The following is a 20,234-nucleotide window of genomic DNA, read 5'->3' as shown; positions in this document are numbered from 1 at the left end:
TTTCAGAAAACACAACAGCATTTCAGAAAACGCCTCAGCATTTCACATTGGACGGAAAGGGTATTCCTTAGGGAGAACACTTCTTGTTTGTGATTGGACAGAGCAGCCAGAGAAGCACTGCTGTGATTGGTTGTTTTTGCTGCCAGTCAAGAAATGACGCTCAGTGTTTTCTGAAATGCTGTGGCGTTTTCTGAAATGCTGTGGTGTTTTCTGAAATGCTGTAGTGTTTTGTGAAATGCTGTGGTGTTTTGCACTTCAGGGCCACCGTAAAGAAGGGTATGGAAATATGGCAGAAAAGGTGGGAGGAAGATCAGAAAGGGAGGAGATACCACAAGTTACAGAAATCAGTCATAATAAAGATCTATACAGAAAGGAACAGACGGGAGGAGATCATCATCACTAGACTCATTGGATATTGGATCATACAGGATTAAACGGCGCAATGTTTATAATGGGAAAAAGCGAAGCTGAAGAATGCAGGGGGTGTGGAGTGAAAGAAAATGTGGAACACATCATATTACACTGCAACATGTACAAAACAGAGCGGGGGGGACTAAGAGACAGGATCAGAGAGGCAGGAAGGGAGTGGAGCCTGATGTGGATACTGGGAACAGAAGGCGAGGGGGTAAAAGCTATCAGGAAGGTATTTGAGTGAAACAGGATTGATTGGAAGAATTTAAAACATAATTCCACAAGTGTTGATAGGATGATATGGTGATACACACTCTTGTACAGTAGGTGGCGGTATGTACCTTAAAGTTGTTTGCAACCCGCCACAAACTGAGAGAAGAAGAGGAAGAAGAAGAATAACTCACCGCGGTTGCTGATTTGAGTGGTAAAAATGGCGTCGAGGGCACCCGGTAAATCAACAGCACTTTTTACATTTTCATTTGTGATTTAAACTTAAGCTACATTGTGTGTTGTAGTGTCATTGCGTAATGTATATAGTATTGTAACATATACAATTATGTCGTGCTTATTTTGTCTGACTGTATTCGCCTTTGACGCGTTTGACTTGTGTGTGTCCTCTAGTGTCCCCGTGCTAACTGAGGCTAAGGGTTATCTGAAGTTAGCATAGTGCTAGCTGCTAATTCTGATCACATTGGCACATTTATTTACCTACTAGACACTCTCTGCTGTCCTTGTACTGATTAGACCTTTACTAATGTCTTAACCAGCAGCTGTTATCGCGTTGTTAGTTTTTTTGCTGGACCATCTATAGGCGTCAGCTACGGTTAGCTTCTTAGCATTTCAGCCACTGATGTGTTGCTGTCTTTAAATGCTCTTGAATATGTTATTGATCACAGAAGGGCAAATTATCTTTCGTTATTGTTGTCATCCTTGACTTGTTGTCTTTATCAGATAGTGTAGTGTGAACATAGTTAATACGCTGTAAGTCAAAGGTGAGTCACATCATTTATAAGTGAATTAATATTGAGTGAATGCTATGAAAGTTTATTTGTAAAGTGCTTTACAGGGGCTTAAAAATACAAGACGTTAAGATCATTTTAAAATGTAATAAAAATAACAAGCAAGCAGAACAGTTACAGAATAAAAGGGCCTTTTATCTGATGCATATGAATAATGAAACAATTATAATGTTTTCACCAGTTAATTGACAACTATTTTTGATAAATGGACAATTTGTGTTTCAACTTCTCAATTATAGATTGCCTTTCTTTTAGGTGTAATATCATATTAATCTCAACATATTTTAGATTCTGACTCACAAAACAAGATGTTTTAACAAATCGCTTTGGGATTTAAGAATCCTGTATTGCCTGAATTGTATAGCATAAATGTTTAATCAATAATGAAATAATATAATTGGTAGTTGCATCCCTTTTTTAAGCTGTTAAACTCAATTCTGATCCAAGCCTTACACCTGCCATTATGCTCTTGTTTAAATTAAGGTTTGTGAATAATAATTTCTGTCTTTTCTTGTCATGTTCACAGTAGCAACAGGCAGGCTCCTAATGGGGATCCGCAAATGGTATTACAACATGGCCGGCTTCAACAAGCTGGGTAAGTCAATAGTCAGAGTATAAACGTACTTGTTTTAAATGTACAGGGGGGAACATCATTGCCTCGGATGAGTGTAGGCCATTTTATAATCGATTTCCCACACTTTTCCAGCTTTTTAAAGCATTGTTTTCTCTGACAGGTTTAATGCGCGATGACACGCTCTATGAGGATACGGATGTGGTGGAGGCTCTGAGGAGGATCCCAGAGAACCACTACAACGACAGGGTGTTCAGGGTGAAGAGAGCGTTGGATCTCTCCATGAAGCAGCAGATCCTCCCTAAAGAGCAGTGGACAAAGTTTGAAGAGGTGCAATAAATGTATTCATATGTCTTTTTGTTAAGGGTTGAAGTGAAGTTTAATGTAAAGACACTATATTATATGACATTGATTCGCCACAGATACATTTTAGTTTTAAATAGTTAATGCTGATAGCTGCAGCATTTCCCTTTTTTTAATCTTGTAATACACACTTTACCTACTAGAGACTTGCCTGCTAAATCCATTTGTAGCTAGATGCAAAAATTAAGGAATTCTTTATATAATCAAGTGTAAGTAAGTATAAAAAGGATCAATAAACTATAGGGTTGGATACAGGCCCGCCTTAACCTGCCATCAGGCCCTGGGGCTGATGGCAGGTTAAGGCCCCCTATTTAAACAACAAATCAAAGTCATTTATAGCCTCGGCAGGCTCTGTGATCGCACTTCTCCACTCTACTCTACACGCGCCTGGTCCTCTCCTCCAGATGAGTGACGTATCGGGCCTCCCTCATGTATTTGTCCGGTTGCCGTTGGCTCCCCTCCACATAGCAAGTCCTCGTAGTCCTCTCCATCTCCTCCAACAGATAATGTCCCTCCTGTCTGTTTTTCCTCTCCCGCTACTCCATCGCTATCAGAACCAGACGGCCTACTTGGCTCCGAGGCCCCGCGGCCGGCACCGCTACTGCTCGGTACAGAACTCATCTGTCCTTCCTCCTCATCCCGGCCTACAGGTTTAAAATAACCTGTAAGCTTCGGCATTTTTTGTAATAGCTGCTTGTCTCGAAAGTTTCCTTTCCTGAGCGCCACTCTCAAGCTTTTTCTCCTAAACAACCTTCATCTGTCACTCAATCACTCGCAATTTGAATAAGTCACATGTGAAACATATTCTCATTCTGATTGGCTGTTAAGTGGTGGCCCACTGACTGTTTCGGAGTCATCATGTTTGAGAAAAATCTCTGGAATCCATCGATCTGATTGATTAGCGGAGCAAATGATCAAAATACTACGGAGGGAAGATATTTTCGTTTGGATTACTGGTCTGGGGGAAGCTCGCGAGTGTGTGTGTTCGTGTATTTTTGCGTTTGTGTGTATTGTGTTTGTTTCCCGGGAAAAACACTCACGAGAAACACAGGCTGTTGTTGTGCCTGCTGTGACGTCAAGTTACTCCGTTCTCAGCTTGTAATTATGCCGAAGCTTCAACGTTGTATTTATCATCTGAATTTGCCGAAACAATTTTAATATTCTGAAAGCCAAGACTTTGTTTATTTGAAACTAGATGAAAACAAACTGTAACAGACCCTGCCGTGTTATCTATGATTACTATACGCCTTACATTCATAATTTCAGCCGGAGGGAGGGGGAGTGAGTGGCGAGTGAGAGCTGTCATCTTCCCTTTACAAGCTTCAAAACTGTATTTATTTATGGAAATAAAAGTTTCATATTCTGAAAGCCAAGACTTTGTTTATTTACTTTTTTTTAAAAACTTTTTTATTGGCTCATGATAGGCCCCTGATCTCCGTAGGCCCCTGGGCTTCAGCCCAGGTCAGCCCGTGCATTAAGGCGGCCCTGGTTGGATTTGATTTAATGATAATGCATCACACCTATCTAATCAAACAATTATTAGTCTTCTGATAATGGTGATTTCATTTGTCTCATGTTTTTCGTATCTTTTCCTTTTAGGATGTTCAATATCTGTCACCATACCTGAAGGAGGTGGTCCAGGAGAGGAAAGAAAAGGAGGAATGGATGAAGAACTAAATGGTTCTGAAGTCCTCGTCCTCAGTCTGTGCATGATTGTCCCCTGGTGTAGTATTTAAAATGAAAACCTTACCTATATAAAACATTGCTCATTAAAGAAATTGTACATTTTAGAAGATGTGTAAGTGTCTTTTTTTTCAAATAAATATAATGGATAGTAGACTGAAGTATTTGGAGGTTTGATTTATTGGTATGACAAAGGGAAACCATTACAAGCATACTTGCTATTCTGATTGTTGCAAAGTTATGCTGTTCACATTCGCAAATCCAGTTATATACAGCATTAAAACACAAATATAGACATGATAAATATAGTTTAGAAAGAATCCTAGACAAACTTCAAGTATCTACCACAACCGCTACAGTAGCCACATCTATCTGCTCTGCACATATGTTTGGCGTATAGGAAGTGCTGAGGTGTTGATAAATCAAGTCTAGTGTATCTGTACTCAGGTTTTCCCTTCAGTCATGAATAGGAACAGTGACGAAAGTTTGCACCAGGGTCAGGAAGGCTTTGATTTAGAGCGTAAACATGGATGTTTTATGTTTCTCAACTCTGACCGAACCAAATGTAACTATCACCATTTTTTTTTTAACATAAAAAAAAGAAAGGACAGATCAATAATGTTAACAATTTTTTTTTTTTTGTAAAGTACATCAACAACTTGTATTCCAATTGTGTTTTTTTTCTCTGAAACTTAAATACGTCCCCACCTGCACCCTAAAAGATATAAAACGCGGTAAATATAGTATATCTTAATAATAGTTTACTAGTTACAATGAAGACGTTTCTGGGATTTTTCGATCATTGTCAACAAATTATTTCTGCAATGGTTGTGCTTTCCACAATGTCTAGATTAATCTCAACAATCTGAGTTCATATCCCTTTTCTCTATACTTGACCTCTCCACAGTCAAATTTATTCAGCATTTTTCTGAGCCTGTGATCTCCTGTTGTCCACTTCAGTTATGCTACTAATAAAGTCCCCAAGGACGTTGTTATAAGACTGCAGCATGGACACTCCCAACTCGTTGCTGGTTTCGTTAATATCTGGGTCGTACGCCCCCATGAGAGGGGTGCACACCTCCACACTCCCTCTCCCTGCTCCTTCCAAGATCCCCATCAGCTGGGCATTGACTTCCTGAAACAACTCGTTGTTGTACACCAGGAGGTCTGAATCCTCCAGAGGGTAAGTGACATCCTCGGAGTAGCACTCTCGGGGAACTGGTACCTCGATGTATTTTAAGTTAGGAAAGCCTGCAGATAGCATGGAGAATAACCTGTACAGGGCTGCAGAGGTCAGAGGGTTTCCCAGTAGTCTGAGTTCCTCTAGCATCTGACAGCGAGCCAGAGTGTGAATGAAGTCGTCCATGTGCTCGTCCTCGATGTTGCACTCTTCTACGGCCAGGCTGGTCAATGTGGCTGAGCAGCGGCCGAGCAGTTTGTCGAAACAGGAGTAGAAAGAGCTGAAGATGTCGTGTCCGCTGATGTCCAGGCTGACCAGGAACTCGCTGTGGAGGCTGTTGGACAGATAGGTCATGTCCACACGGTTCAGGCAGCAGTTGGCCACATCCAAGCACTGCAGCGGTGTGTTGAGAGGACTGTGGAAAGAAAAGAGGGGTAAAGAGAATGAATTTGTATCGGATAAAGCCCAGTGGTACCAGACATTTCCGGGCCTCGAAATCTTTTTAATACAACTTTGATATAGTGGAAAGCAGGCAGATAACTTGTCCGTGTGCTTTTAGACTTTAAGTGAGGTAGATTATTGCACACCCAGGGCATTCTGATCTTTTGGCAACTTAAAGCAAGATTTTAGCATTTCTGTTTTAACAAGGTTACCTGCACAAGGACAGATCGTAATTCAATTTGTGCAAGGGTTAACACTTGCCTAACTGCCTGCTGCCTTTATTTGACTATTTTGTTTATTTTGATTGAATCCCCCTTTACCTTTCCTTATTATTGAAGAAGCATCATTTTAATTATTATAAGGGAGGCATTTTGTCATTGTGAGGTTTACACCAGACTTTGATTGACAGTTCAGTGCTTTGTACTCCTGCTTTTTCCATTTGACTGTAAGAGCACCTGCGGCTGTCTGTTCTCTTCCTGGCATCATGTCAGCAATTAAAAAAAAATAAAAAATACCTTCCATTGCTAAACAAGAGCCTTAAAGCTGGAACGTGTTTTGACCCCGGAAAAGGTGATTATTTTTGAGCTATATTAAAGCTCCTGATGCTGTAAGGTGCATGTGAGCCTCCATCTTGTCCTCATCCAAACAAGAACACCTTGTTGTCTTTCTCCATCTCTCCCTCTGTCCTTTTAGCCTACTCACTTAAGCAGTCTGCGTATGTGTCCAGTTAGAGTGGAGAAGCCAACATAGAGCTCGGTCAGGCTGCTGAGTTGGGCCAGCAGATTCCCAATGATGGACATGATGTCGTCATCAGGGCCCAACCTCCTGACATCCAACGCCCCGGCTGGAAGGGTCAAAGACTGCAATCTGGAAAGTTCCACCTTGGACAGCAGCACTTCCAAGTGTGCAGCCTGCAGGGGAACATTGTGGACTACCTCCAGCTTTTCAATGCTGTCAGGTTCTGCCAGGCGAAGAATATAAAACAGCTGCTTGAGAGTGAGGGTGTCAGCCCGAAAACTAACAAAGCGCATCTTCAGAGGACAGTAGCGGAGGACGAGGAAGGCCTGAGCCACCAGCTCATAGCTGCGGCCCGTGACAAAGCCGTTCAGACGGACCTCAATAGAGGTTTCAAAGGCAGATTGTGGCACTTCGCTGGCTTGCATGGTCACCATGGTCTCAAAGCACACTTGTGTCAGGAGCTTGGTTCTTCCCCATCGACCCAGGGTGGACCGGCAGGGGCAGGTGTGGTGCTCCACATCCTTCAGGCCTGTCAGGTCCACCACACGCAGGTTCTTGGCGTAGGTTCTTGGAGGAGACAGCACATAATCCTATAGAAAACAAAGGGGAAATTGTGTAAATTAGTTGAAAGTGTCAACCTATAACAATTCATGATCATGAGCCAATAACAAGTTAAACCAGATGTGTTTAAAGGAACACAAAATGAACATTTAAATATCACTGACACACCCTGTTATCTTGAATTTGTGAAGAACCTGGTTAAATATGGCTTCCATTAACTTAAAGGGCAATGCAAAATGCACTTTTGTACGTCTTTTATACATGAATATGTGTCCCTGGTGTGTCAGGGAACTCACCAAGTGTCAGAAAACACAACCCTCTCTCTTTTGCTCCATACCCAAATCTCTAAAAACGGGGCTGCAACGGAGCTGATACAGATTTGAATGTTCCTGACGTCAGAAAAGGGGTGTTCCGCCTATATGGGCAACTCTCCACCTATCAGGGGAATGGGGGGTTGGGCCACTAACATGTCCGTTCACACGAGACCGCTCGAAAGCGCTGGAGACGCTGTAGTACATATGCCAGGCCTGTAAGTGGCGCTGTAGTCTGCCACAAAAGCAGAATCAGCCCTTGCAAAAACAGGGCTGGAATAGAGCAAATAGAGCGAAATGAGGCATGGCTAAAATGCATGACCTGTTTGGTATTTTGAAAAAAAAACTTCAGATACATGTTTTATATAGGTATGGCCCTACAATATATTTTTCAAATATAGCATGGAAGGTCCACTTTAACTTATTTATAATTGAAAAATATACACAAATATTGGGATACTACGCTAATTATTTAGGAATATTTTCTTCGCTTTAAGGTTTAATTAGTTCACAAGGAGAAGAACTGAAAAACATGACACAGGAACATGCCCTTAAACACAAGTATAAATAGGACAAGGCATATTTGACTAAAGTACCTTTAAGCCAGTTATAATGGCCTCCAGACAGAGGCAGCAGGTGCGGGAGGTGAGGTCCGCCTGACAGTCGGCTGTGGCTCCAAGCAGCCTCTGTAAGTCGAGCACAGGAAGAGGCCATGTCTGCACCAAAGCACGCAGCATGTCCGCCTGCTCCAGCAGATAACAGGCCTTGAAGAGGAGCGGGTAGAGGTTGAAAGACATGCAGTTTAGGTTCTCCAGAGCACTGGGACCACTCTGCACGAAGCCCTCAGCAGCAATAAACCGCAGTGTCTTCATTGTTCCCGGTTTGTTTAGTCAGAGTCGTGGTTGTTGTTGAGAGCTGCAGTCTAACAGCTCTGCAGGTCACTGTTTTGACGCTTTGTTATTTCCTCTGTTGCCGTCTGTCCCAGAGTTGTAGACCTGTCTAAACTCAGGGTAGCTGTTGTGAGGCAGAGGGGTCGCGTGGTGGGTAAGAGGGTTGAGGTTAATAATAGCAACAGCTGTCTCCTGTCCTTCGTCGGGAACACTGTCTATTTGCAACTTTTGCCAAAGAGATAAGTAGAAACAACATCTAAATTCCAAAAGGAAAACTTGTCACTGATCACTTGTGACATGTGAGAGCAGTAATAGAACAACATCGGATCCATGCACTCATGATTATATGAAGCTCAGCGCAAGTTATTTCAGGAAGACTGGGTATATATTAATTCATTCCGCAGCTGCAGTTCTCTTTAACTTATTATTTCACCTCAACCTCCAGCAGCCAATCATCGTGCTGCAGCCAAACTTTAAAATGGTTCTCCTCTCTCCTGCAGTCAGCTGTGATTTCAAGTGTTCATGCTGAAGCCCATCCACCTCCTTTCATCATATCCAGTGCCCAGGAGAGCTAATCCAAAGACCTCATCACACCTCTTCATCCCATCTCCTCATCAAATCCAGATCTTCAGCATCCAAAACAAAGTAGCTTTCAGAAAACATTAAACTGACGACTGACCACAGAGAGCTTATCTTTAGGGTTTGTTTGCATTAGATAGCCTGATTCCACCACACACTAAAAAACATGTAAATTAAGTGATTTATCAAGATGCTGAGTTGCAATTAACCTCTAAAGCATTTCATGTTGATAGCATACATACTCTTCACCTGTCTGATATGTGTTTAAAATGCTTCTACGAAGGGTGGTAGTGATGGTGATGATGATGATGGTGCTCGTGATGGTGCTCATGTCTCTTGGTTTGAGAAGCAGGGGCTCCACAGGAGGGCTGACTGTCTGAAGGTATTTCAGGCGGGGGTCTGGAGGCAGCCTCGTGTCCCCTGGTGCGCAGCCTCCTGCTGTGACTGCGCTGCAGGGCGCTGTGTGCTGCAGGCTGAGATGGATGGCACCAGGAAGCAGGGTGCTCGCCATGTAACCTGCAGGACTTTCTATCACCTCCATGCCTGTCCTTTCCCATGGCCTTGCTTTTCAGGGAATATGGGGTGTATTGGCCTCCAGGAGACATGCAGTTCACTGTGCTGAACACAGGGCGGTGCTTAGGAGCTGAGCAAGTATCCTGACTGGGCTCCTGGGTAGCGGATTCTGGATAAAACAGGAATAAGAACGACTTTAATCGTATGTAACACCAGACGTTAAAATACAACAGTTCGGGAAAGGAGGGATTGTATTGTGATATGTACAAGTTATACGTGTACCGTCAAACTTGGACGTGTAGTTTTCAATGCCGGCTAGATCCAGGTAGTGGTTTCTGCGCTCAATGTTTTCATCCACACAATAAAGTCCTCTTACTGGGTTCCCTGCCTCCTGGGATGCTGTCTTCTCCTGTGATGCTGTTTTGAATTGAATTAAATGGAGTGTTACCTTGGATTATTCATATACATTAGATGTATGTTCTTCCACGATGAACAAACAAATCAAAGAAAAAGTCTTAATGAATTGAAGTAAAGGGGGCTCAGGTTTAACAACAGTAAAACTACACAGCTTAAACCTTTTAAATATTTGTTCACAGTAGAAGAATGTGGGGAAAACATATTTCGAAAAGTCAAGGTGGTTGTGTGGAAAAGTGTTTCTTTAATATCCACAGTTTTTCTCTCCTTCTTTTCACCTATTAGTAAGATCTTCTCTGGGTCAGCTGACGGAGTTACAACAAGCTTTATCTTCAGAGGTGGGGGGCCTCCGTTTGGCTTGACTGACGTCTCTAGTACCTCATAGATGGAGCGAATCAAGCTGGACATGTCCTGCAGACAACACACACACACACACACACACACACACACACACACACACACACACACACACACACACACACACACACACACACACACACACACACACACACACACACACACACACACACACACACACACACACACACACACACACACACACACACACACACACACACACACACACACACACACACACACACACACACACCATGTATACATCACTTCAGGGGACATTACATTGACTTACATGCATTTCCTGGAGACTTATCCTAACCATAACCATAACCAACACATGCCTAACCCTAACCCTAAACCTTACCCTTACCCTAATCCAGTCTTCACCCTAAAATTAATGATTCTCCTCAATTTGTCCCCATAAGGGAGGCGAGTCCCCACATGTGACTGTGTAAACAGATTCAGGTCCCCACAAGTATAGTAATGCTAGGCCACACACACACACACACACACACACACACACACACACACACACACACACACACACACACACGCACGCACGCACGCACGCACGCACGCACTCACACACACACACACACACACACACACACACACACACACACACACACACACACACACACACACACACACACACACACACACACACACACACACACACACACACACACACACACACACACACACACACACACACACACACACACACACACACACACACACACACACATTTTCACAGTGTACAAGGCAAGCTATTTAAAACAATATGCAAAACCTACCTCTTTGGTGACCTTGCCACTGTTGTCAAAGTTGTACAGTGTGAACACCCACTCCTGCTGAGTGTCCTCATCAGACACCATGTTACACTCTGTGAGCTGCATGTGCAGAAAACAAGCTTGTTACTGCTATAAAGACATTTAGTTAATTAGAGAGAATTAAAGGTTGCATTGAGTTGGGTTGTGTGGGAGTTTACCAATAGAGACTTCAGAACTGGTAAAACAACCATTTGCAATTATAAAATACCTTGTTGATTAGTATCAGATGAGTTTACAAAGAGTTCTCCCAAACACATCTCACAGTAATCAGTACACGCATGTATGTAGAATTTGCAAATGTTACAGAGATATGGAGATTAACTCACACCAGCATGGCTGCTCTTCTTCTGTGTCTGTTTATTGACCTGGAGGTGGATGCCGTTTCCTCTATCAGCTGTCTTCTTTGGTGGTAGAACATCTAAACAACACACAGTAAGCGGTTAAACTATCATATCCCAGGAGAATCACAGTTTCATGGTACATATGTTTATTAAAATAAGTGATTTAACCAGTCCCATTGCAATTTTACAAAAGCTCTTTTCCAAAAGGAGACCTGGCCAAGATGGCGGAAATGTAGTGTTTCAAACACACAAATATTGAAAAACCTATAGTTTATTCAAATATGTTATTCAACCTGTATTTAACCAGGTAAAGGACAATTGAAATCTTACAAAAGTTGCTTTCCAAGAGGAGCACATGCAAAGATAGCGGCAGTGTTTCAAACCCAAATATTGAAAAACACACAGCATGAACTCACAGAATAAAATTCCTGGAGAAACAGAAAGGAGGAAACAGATGTTGCAAAGGAAGTAATTACAAATTCCAATTGAATAAACCCCCAAAACCGCCACTTAATTTTAAAAAGCTCTCATAGGGGTCGGCCTATCTGGCTAACAATCTGTTAGCACGCATTTCCAGGCTGCAGGGGCCGAGAACATAAAAGCCAATTTCAAAACAAACCATATAGACTCTCTGCAATGAATGTATTCCTTGTTGTAAGCTCTGTTTTCAATAAAGGTTTGGCAGCAGAGAGGAAACTGAACGCTGTCCATCCAAAGGTCGAAGTTTTCTCACACAAATATAAAACAGATGCATTTGATTTCAACATCTCAGATCATGCACAAAATCTACACAATATAATGAAGCCCTTTATAGTAGCATGCATTAATAGCAGTGTCAGCATGGAAGTAAAACAACAATGAAACAACAATGGTGCAATTATTTACTCACCTTTCAGTTTGCACTTATGGTCAGACTTGTTCGCCCTTAATTCTACATACAAATTCTGTAAAACACAAACGTTTGAATTAGCAGAGAGCACACATGTAGGAGAGGGAAGGCAGAGAGGAAGCCAATACGGGCTTTTCAGTCCCATGAGTGTTGAGATTGAGCTCCAGATGTGAGCAATGCTGAGCCAATCCTTGAACATCTGTGGGGTCTTTCTAAAAGACTGTCACTGACTCTTCTTCAGTTCCTTTAAAGACAATTACATTTGTATCAGATATGACAGTGATGGGATTCTTTCATTATTTTCCTGCAGAAATCAAATAAACGAGACATTGAGGCATCAGAAGGAGGTTTACTTTGGACATTTCCAGCTGGAACTCCTCCTTTATCAGCCGACATCTTGGCCTTTCCCCCCCCCCCCATCACATGTAACTGACGTGTCGTGATGTTTCATATGATCATTAAATGTAAAACCAAAAAGCCAGCAGAACTGTGCTTGACTAAAGGAGGTTTGAGTTGTGTTACACTAAGAATTCACAGTTATAGTTTGTTGATACTAATACTTCACTCAGCATGACTACAAAGTATAAAGAAATGACTAACCGAGTGAAGGAATCCAAGTGGACAAAAACCAAAACAGGCAATTAGTTGACTAATTGCCTAAAAGCCAGATTTCCTGGAGGCAAGCGGCATAAGTAACACCATGTTCAAACGTTTAAGTTACCTATAACAACCCATTATAAAACTATAAACCTTAAAAGTAATATCCATTTCAGTGAATTAAAAACCTCTGATGATTCATTCTCGCTCCTCTCTAGAAACAAGTCAAAACAAGAGAAAGCAGCAGCAAGACTTTTCTTATCTGTCAACAGGACAATCCATCACTTATGTTGCACTGATGATCTGCAGATGAGCAACAGCAAGAGTGATAAGATGGTTGCACCCTCACACTCACACTAATCTCCCTCCACACACTCCCCTCCCCTCAGACACGCTCTGCCTGCTGGGAAGCTTTGATGCTGGGTTGGATTACAAGTGAAAGACGGTGAGAGGTAGCAGAAAGGTGCCTGATGAAATCGTGTTTTTTGTTGTATGCCCTCATTGTACTTCAACCATCCAAGCATGTGTCCTGATATCACAAAGACTCAACCGTCAGCTGAACAATAGTTGCCTTTGTCTCAGCGGTAATGTCTAACATGGAGATACAAGATGATGCTCTGTTTACTACTCTCATTTTCATGACAACATGCTGCTCTGACTTGTGATACAAAAAACACTGAAACAAGCTGATTGAACTCAAATGAATGAAACAACTATTTAATCTGTTAAATAACCACAAATCTGGAGAAAAAAACATTCCCCTGTACCCATCATCAATGCTGCTATTTAGGATATTCTGCAACCAACATTAAGTTATTTTATGGTATATTTATCTTACAGTAATTTTTCATTGTTAAATACTGCTAAATATCATGCTCTGTTGTGATGTTGATGTTACCACTTTTAATACTGCCACTTGGTCACTTTAAGTTTTTACGATGCATGATTGTTCTGTGTTGTTTTTAATTGAAGGGGTATGTAAATAAACAAATCGGGTTTCTAGGGGGAATTTGAGCCGAAATATCACCACAAAAAACAACCTTTTCATCCTTTAAAATAACATGTGCAGACTCAAGGCAATAACACATTAAGGTTGTTAACTGGGCTGAGGTGGATTCCTACCTTTAACTAAATAACAAGCAGAACAGTAGAAGTCAAAGTGAACACTTCTGGGCGTTAGTTATGACAAATATGAAGTGTAAAGATAAAAATACTACTCATGATGTTTTCCCATGGATGTTACAATGTTTACAGAGTGTTTATGAACAGTTTGCACTGTGACTCAGCCTTACTTGTACACATGCATGCACACCCACGTAGACATTTGTGTTTTCTCAGGAAGTATTATGGTCAACACTGACATCGCTGGTAATTGAGAGGTTATAATTGTATTGGCTCACTACTTTATATAGCATATTGTATAAAGCTGACGGAAAACAATACAAAATGTCACATAAAATGACATGTCTTTTCCGTTTCTACAGTGGTGGGGTGTGAAGCTAAATTAGGCTGGAAAATCGAATGGCAGAAAGATCTCTGCCATTAACAAGCACAGAACAAGCGACAAGCGTTTAAACAACTTGGCAGAATAAACTTTTTCCAAACTGTGAAACATACATATCAAATGTAATAAACATTGAAACAACACAACTTGTAAAAAGAACAACATCTCATGACTTTAGGCGTTGTACTAAAAGATCACTGAAGAAGAAGTGGTTGTTTACTTTCACCACAAAATCTGACAACACAGCTTCAATCAGTGTGTTTAAGGTTAATATAGGAATTTATATTTGACATGTTTAATTAATAAAATAAGACCTTTTCTCTTGTCTTCAACAGTATCCAAACGTGATTGCTTCATTAATGCTAGTAGTGTAAATGTGATGCCATTTACGCAACCAAACACCCCTTTCCCACATCTTTTTCCTCTCCCCCCTCCTACAGTTTGCCCGACTGCAGAAGGAAAGCAGTACCAGATGTGGAGGTTTTTTTTTTTTGGTCGTGCATAAAGACCTTGCTGTTTTGAGGGGGTGGCTGTGTTGCACTTCACAGACTTGCAAGTCTCTTTATAGAGATGGAGGAGGAAAGGGCGGAAGAATAAATATACGACCACCTCCCAACACCTTTTATGTCTCCTAATGTGATGTGAGCAAATACTGTTCATCCCAAAACTGGCTTAACAAGGATGAAGCTGTTGGCACTGAAATAAACCAGTATAAAGAGGCCGGGAATGCCTGTGCTTTTTTATTGCTTTTTTTCTTAGGTATGGGAACAGACTTTTATAAATGTTATGTATAACTCTCAGGCATTTAAGAAGATGTTTCAGAGGATAAATGCGCCCTAAAATACTGTAGTAATGTGTGATTAAATATTACAAATGTAGAGAGTTTATTTGAAGTTGTTCAATAAATCAAATCCAAAGTCTGACTATTGATTCAGGAAAATAAATCTCCCAAAACTCTGTCTCATGTTCAGCAATCTTAAATCTAAGTACATTTTCCACAATGTTATCAATATAATCTGTAGCCCTTGGCTTTGTTTATCATGTGGTTAATATCATGTTGTTTCCATTCATCACTGTGCCAGCTCTAAGACTATCTCAATTTATACAAATTATTAGTGTCATAGAAAACAAAATTAAGTAGTATGGGATCTGTTTTTGTGCAATACTCCAGTTTGGTTGTGCTTGTTTTTTATTCCAATAACATGAAGAATTTTTTGTAATCACAGAAAAGACGAAAACAAAAAAACGTCTCCTACCTTGGTTAGTTTAGTTTTGTGGATTTGCTGGAGCTCTCTCTGACAGGTCAGCACATTGGAAGCCAAACTCCCACCTGCATAAAAGAATATGTAAACGCATTTAAAAAAAAAAAAGTTATGTTGTTTATTAAGTTGCTGTGTTGGTTGACTTACCTTCAGGACTGTGTCTACGTTTTGAAGCTGTCCAAACAGGAGAAAAGAAACTATTAAAGGCTACAAGTCAAAAGCGCTTTAAAAAAGTCCAAAACAATTTGCGATTAAATAAAATGCCTCACCAAGTTTGGACTGGAATTTACCCATATTCCTGCGTTTTCATTGGATCAACAAAAAGTACAATCCATGAGGGGCAATATTGTTGTGTCATTTGGGAACAAACACCGGTACACTATCGCAGAAATTCATACACAGACGAGGTGAGCTTAAAAATCGGACTGAGAAATCAAAGAGTAAAGAGGCAGAGCCAGAGGATTAACCGCTGAGCACTTCCTGTTTGGTTAAACTCGGAGCTTGAAGCACTCTCTGAAGGAAGCCAAGGGAAAAAGTGGGAGAGATCGATTTTGTTTTTTTAGACAAACGACTTCACTTTTATTATGCAAAATAAAAGAAGTAGGGGTACAATTATATATCTCTCTCTTCCTCTCTCATTTAAGGAAACGCAAAGATTCAAAGTACTTTTTGACATGCTTGGGATGGACCCTCTTGCAATTGTAAAGCTACAACTCAGATGACAATAAACTGTACCGTGGCATTTTGTATATTTGGAGCCATATAGGAGCTAAACTGGGAACTGAAGAAGTGTAAAAACTGTGTATGGATTAAAAAACAATGGTGGTATTTTAAACAGTTGTTTTACCAAGTATGAAAAGGATGCTCACTTTTCAATGAGTCATAACGTAATTCGGGTCACTCCACTGGAAATTCCAGTGCTGTATGAGGTTTATTTTATTTAGTAGCAGGCAGGTGTAAAACGCATGAATTCTACATTGAAATCTGAATCAAAAAAATCTGTATGATCATCTTATAACCCTGTGAAAAGTGAAATGGATTTCTTGGCCAAGTCCCAGGACCCATCATCATTTCCATGTTTGCAGGAAACAGACTCAACTGTAGAGCATCATCATAAAACCGAGCAGGAAAGATTATTGTTGCCAAAAACATTGCGTTTACAAGAATAAATTAAATCAAAAAGGTATAACATTGTCAAAAACAGTTTATTATTCCAATACATAAATACAATTTTCTTGAAAATAAACAGACAAAAAGGATGGTGGAAAAGAGCTTTTTTATAATTATATACAAAAGTAGTATGTAAGCAACGTTCTGGTTATCTTGTAACACATGGTTTCCTTTGTATCAACTTACAAGTCGCCTTCAATCTGAAGTAATGGCTGTGGTTAACCATTATTTATTTTCTTATATTACATAAATGTACAAACGTCTGTTTAAAGCAACAGACTGAGTCCATATCACAGTCGTGTTAACTGCTGCCACTGACGGACTCTTTGGCAGTGAGCGCTGCGGAGGGTCCTATGTGGGTCCAGACGTAGCCTTTTTCTGGTCTGTTGGGGATGGTGGGGAATGGGGAGCTCCGTGACTTAAAGTATTCAGAGGGGGCGTGACAAACAAAGTCCAGATACTCCATCTTTCTGGGTAGATCCTCCTCTGGACCTAATACAAAACAGACAGTTATTGAAAAGTCACACATTATGCTAATTTTCAGGTTGATACTTGTGGTATTTTGGATTTGTACTATAAAGTGTGTATATGCTTTAATGTTAGGGAAGCAAAATCTGAAAGTCTTGTTGTATCCAATGTTTTCAGACTGAGGCAGCCAACATAATTGATGGGGTTGCCTTATTTCTCAGTTTGTGGGTTTGATAGGCACTCAACGTGTGTGTGTGTGTGTGTGTGTGTGTGTGCGTGCGTGCGTGCGTGTGTGTGTGTGTGTGTGTGTGCGTGTGTGAAAACATAGGTTTATGACATCTCTTCTTTAAGAAATAATCGCCAAGATTGTGAGGAAAATAATAGTCCATGAAGTCACGATCTGTTGCTGAATGAGGCCACACAATGGGGACTAAGCTTATGACCCCCTAAAAAAATATTTATATATTTGCAGTCTTACAAACTAGGAAACTTTAGCAACATTCCCAAAAAGATTTAAAATGTATTACCTTAAGTAACTGCTAATGCAAACACAACTTTACTTAAGGTAGTAGTCACAAAGTGTTTGTCTGTGATCTTGACCACTATTTATCCAAGATTATTCTAAAAAAACAAAACTAACAAGAAAATGTGTCATTTTTGTATCCCTTAAAATTTGTCTAATAAATGGAAAATTTACAATTTTTATTTCTCACCAACAATGTATGTCCCAGGTTCAAACTGGTCCTTGCGGCTGGCCTGTGTGGGGATTAACCAGGTCAGTGCAGCGCTCTTTTCACAGTACTGGTCTTGCACAAAGCCACGAATCTGAGCATAGTACGGCTTCCCGTCTTCCTCATCCGTTACCTTGATCACATCTCCTGTCTGGTAGTAAACACCCTGTGGATACAAATATATCAAAATAGATATTAACAATGACAATGACCCAGTTTGGTCTCATATGTGTCACAGGCTAAAGGTTTAGATCTACTATTACTATGATCTTTTTTGATGTTAAGCAAAATCCGCTGTACCTTATAAAATACTGATTCTGACGTGATGATTGTAGCAACTGATTCTGGTGCTTTGATTGGCTGAGGAAAAGGAACACACAGGGTCAAATACAGAAATTCTAAGGAAAGCACAAAATCTACAGAAATAACTGCATTCGCTGATGAAATCTTACTCTTACTTACATTTTTGAGTTTGAATATGTGTCTTCTTCCCTTTCCTTTAGTTGACACCTTCTTCTCAGAGGCAGGAGCTTTGTACTTGGTGCTTCTCAGCCGTGCCGACCTCCTGTGGATCTCCTGCTTGGACTAAAAGCAACACAAAAGATTAAGCAAGCAGCCTCCATTCACTGTTTATCTATAACAAATTACTAATGATTATTGAGTAATTGATTGGTAACTGTGTCTAATAAATATTAATTAAAACAAATGTAAACATCCAATTTAAAGATTATACAAAACAAAGAGGGGCAGAACCTTTTTGACTTTCCCAAAAATGAAACAAGCTTATGTTAAGTTTTTTCCCTATACATCACAGTCTGTTATGCTGCTGTTCCCGTTTGTGCCTGTTGTGTTTTTCCTTTTATAACATTTTTATTTAGTCTTCTGGCATGGGGACATTCAGTTTTTTGTCTAATACATTTTAGGGTAAAAAAAACCAAACAAGACTAAATATAAAAATAATGTCAAGTATTCGGTCTCTCACAACAAGTTGAGTAAGTATAAAATAGATAAAGAAATCCTATGGAAGACATCTAAATAACACAAATACATCCTGACTGTACTTACTGTAAACGTTGTGTCTTTTAAGTGAATTGAAAATGTCAACAAAAAAACGTTGTCCCTAACAGATTTAAAATGTTGTGACAGGGTTTGGTTCTCCCTGAAAATACCTACAACATACAAGCTGAAAACAAGATAAACATTGAAAGTGAAAGGCCCCTTTACAGACAGTAACTAACCTGCTTTCCCCCGCCATTGCTGGGCAGAGTGTTGGAGGACATGGAGGGTCCGGTGGCCCCGCCGCTGCTGCTCTTTCCTGTGCAGTTGTTACAGAGGATCTCCCCCTGGTTTCCTTTCTTCCACATGGACGAAGAGTTTGTCTTGCAGACAGCACAACACGGTTTCAAACCCAGTGGCATCGTTAATGGTCAGGATACGTAGAGGATAAGGCAGAAATGTTTCCTCAACAATGAGATGATGGCTGCTCGCTGCACCAACAACACAGGGATGTGCAGCTTCAAATGGCTCCAAAAGAGATGACGATGTTTGCTTTCTTCTACAGATAGACCTCCGAGGACAAGCTTTACTACTTGATGTAAAGGTATTATCACGACAGTATCAATTTCAAGCTGTATTGTTTATTTTTGCAGCCAAAATACCGCCATTGCTAGCGCCACTGTTTCTTCTTCTGCCTCTTTTGACATCGACTCTTCTTCTGTGGTTTGAGAGGCTCTACTCTAGCGCCACCAATGGACCGGAGGGATCTGTGCATTTGTTGGAGAAATATCAATTATACCTATTAAAAAAGGCAAAGGCATTAAAACATGTTAGATTTGTACTGTTATGTTTTTGATGTACTTCAAATGTGCCCTACAGCGCTAGTTCTTATGTTTGGGAATATTTCTTGCCTTCTTGTAATTTGTTTAACTTTTTGCAAAATATATTCCACGGGATGTATTATTTTCAAGGTGTATCAGCTTTTAACTGTAAAACCTTGATCTAAAGCTGTCAGACATGCAAAGCAGTAAAACACATTATTCCCCTGACATATTTTTTTTAACTTTATAATTTAATTTGTTTCTTTTGTTTTTTTATAATGTGTGTTATAACTGTTATTTTACTATTGTATTTTTTATTTTTTTTGTGAGATGGGAATGTCATCTCCCCTACATTGTTGTTGTATCCTTTATTTGTGTCTCCTGCCTGTACTAAATAAATTATAAATAATCAAATACAAGTCCAACCATCTCAATATTGTGTTCGTAATACAGTGATTAAGTACATGTGCTTAGTTACTTTTTACCACTGATTGTAATGAATGAATGCAATTATTCAACGCACAAACACAAACCATTTTGAACCAAAAATATGTTTTTCCTCTCAAGTGAACCCTTTACGTGTCGGCCACC

At 40.4% G+C, this 20,234-nt stretch overlaps 4 protein-coding genes across 4 annotated transcripts; 1 reads left to right on the top strand and 3 right to left on the bottom strand.

The window, feature by feature from the left end:
* Window positions 1–755: 755 nt before the first annotated feature.
* uqcrb (ubiquinol-cytochrome c reductase binding protein) lies at window positions 756–4,157 on the top strand. The gene is made up of 4 exons (XM_034095151.2): window positions 756–860; window positions 1,957–2,025; window positions 2,165–2,331; window positions 3,964–4,157. The coding sequence occupies exons 1-4, from the start codon at window positions 842–844 to the stop codon at window positions 4,039–4,041; spliced, it is 333 nt and encodes a 110-aa protein (XP_033951042.1). The 5' UTR covers window positions 756–841; the 3' UTR covers window positions 4,042–4,157.
* A 506-nt stretch (window positions 4,158–4,663) lies between these two features.
* lrrc14b (leucine rich repeat containing 14B) lies at window positions 4,664–8,318 on the bottom strand. Its single transcript, XM_034095150.2, has 3 exons — window positions 7,875–8,318; window positions 6,371–6,996; window positions 4,664–5,642 (listed from the first exon to the last, which is right to left on the bottom strand). The coding sequence occupies exons 1-3, from the start codon at window positions 8,148–8,150 to the stop codon at window positions 4,961–4,963; spliced, it is 1,584 nt and encodes a 527-aa protein (XP_033951041.1). The 5' UTR covers window positions 8,151–8,318; the 3' UTR covers window positions 4,664–4,960.
* Window positions 8,319–9,022: 704 nt separating this feature from the next.
* LOC117454774 (protein naked cuticle homolog 2) lies at window positions 9,023–15,821 on the bottom strand. Its single transcript, XM_034093947.1, has 9 exons — window positions 15,727–15,821; window positions 15,605–15,631; window positions 15,452–15,525; window positions 12,095–12,149; window positions 11,191–11,282; window positions 10,829–10,924; window positions 9,953–10,085; window positions 9,537–9,677; window positions 9,023–9,429 (listed from the first exon to the last, which is right to left on the bottom strand). Exons 1-9 carry the CDS (start codon window positions 15,749–15,751, stop codon window positions 9,023–9,025), a joined length of 1,050 nt encoding a protein of 349 aa, XP_033949838.1. The 5' UTR covers window positions 15,752–15,821.
* An 885-nt stretch (window positions 15,822–16,706) lies between these two features.
* On the bottom strand, window positions 16,707–19,543 carry gatad1 (GATA zinc finger domain containing 1). The gene is made up of 5 exons (XM_034095042.2): window positions 19,065–19,543; window positions 18,289–18,411; window positions 18,127–18,186; window positions 17,809–17,992; window positions 16,707–17,119 (listed from the first exon to the last, which is right to left on the bottom strand). The coding sequence occupies exons 1-5, from the start codon at window positions 19,242–19,244 to the stop codon at window positions 16,929–16,931; spliced, it is 738 nt and encodes a 245-aa protein (XP_033950933.1). The 5' UTR covers window positions 19,245–19,543; the 3' UTR covers window positions 16,707–16,928.
* Window positions 19,544–20,234: the final 691 nt, after the last annotated feature.

This window comes from Pseudochaenichthys georgianus, chromosome 11, assembly GCF_902827115.2.
Source record: "Pseudochaenichthys georgianus chromosome 11, fPseGeo1.2, whole genome shotgun sequence".
Lineage (NCBI taxonomy): Eukaryota > Metazoa > Chordata > Actinopteri > Perciformes > Channichthyidae > Pseudochaenichthys > Pseudochaenichthys georgianus.
This window is presented reverse-complemented; position numbering and strand designations above follow the sequence as displayed.

Excerpts from the sequence above, each read along its gene's own strand:
- uqcrb (XM_034095151.2), top strand. Across the intron at positions 2,026-2,164 it reads GGCCGGCTTCAACAAGCTGG|GTTTAATGCGCGATGACACG; the intron begins GTAAGTCAATAG and ends TTTCTCTGACAG. Across the intron at positions 2,332-3,963 it reads AGTGGACAAAGTTTGAAGAG|GATGTTCAATATCTGTCACC; the intron begins GTGCAATAAATG and ends TTTTCCTTTTAG.
- lrrc14b (XM_034095150.2), bottom strand. The coding sequence starts at position 8,150 with ATGAAGACACTGCGGTTTATTGCTGCTGAGGGCTTCGTGCAGAGTGGT. Across the intron at positions 6,997-7,874 it reads CCATTATAACTGGCTTAAAG|GATTATGTGCTGTCTCCTCC; the intron begins GTACTTTAGTCA and ends TGTTTTCTATAG. Across the intron at positions 5,643-6,370 it reads CACATACGCAGACTGCTTAA|TCCTCTCAACACACCGCTGC; the intron begins GTGAGTAGGCTA and ends TTCTTTCCACAG.
- LOC117454774 (XM_034093947.1), bottom strand. The coding sequence starts at position 15,751 with ATGGGTAAATTCCAGTCCAAACTTG. Across the intron at positions 12,150-15,451 it reads ACAAAACTAAACTAACCAAG|AATTTGTATGTAGAATTAAG; the intron begins GTAGGAGACGTT and ends TGTGTTTTACAG. Across the intron at positions 10,086-10,828 it reads GTGGCAAGGTCACCAAAGAG|GACATGTCCAGCTTGATTCG; the intron begins GTAGGTTTTGCA and ends TGTTGTCTGCAG.
- gatad1 (XM_034095042.2), bottom strand. The coding sequence starts at position 19,244 with ATGCCACTGGGTTTGAAACCGTGTTGTGCTGTCTGCAAGACAAACTCT. Across the intron at positions 18,412-19,064 it reads GCAATGGCGGGGGAAAGCAG|TCCAAGCAGGAGATCCACAG; the intron begins GTTAGTTACTGT and ends TGTTGCTTTTAG. Across the intron at positions 17,120-17,808 it reads ACCTGGGACATACATTGTTG|GTCCAGAGGAGGATCTACCC; the intron begins GTGAGAAATAAA and ends GTTTTGTATTAG.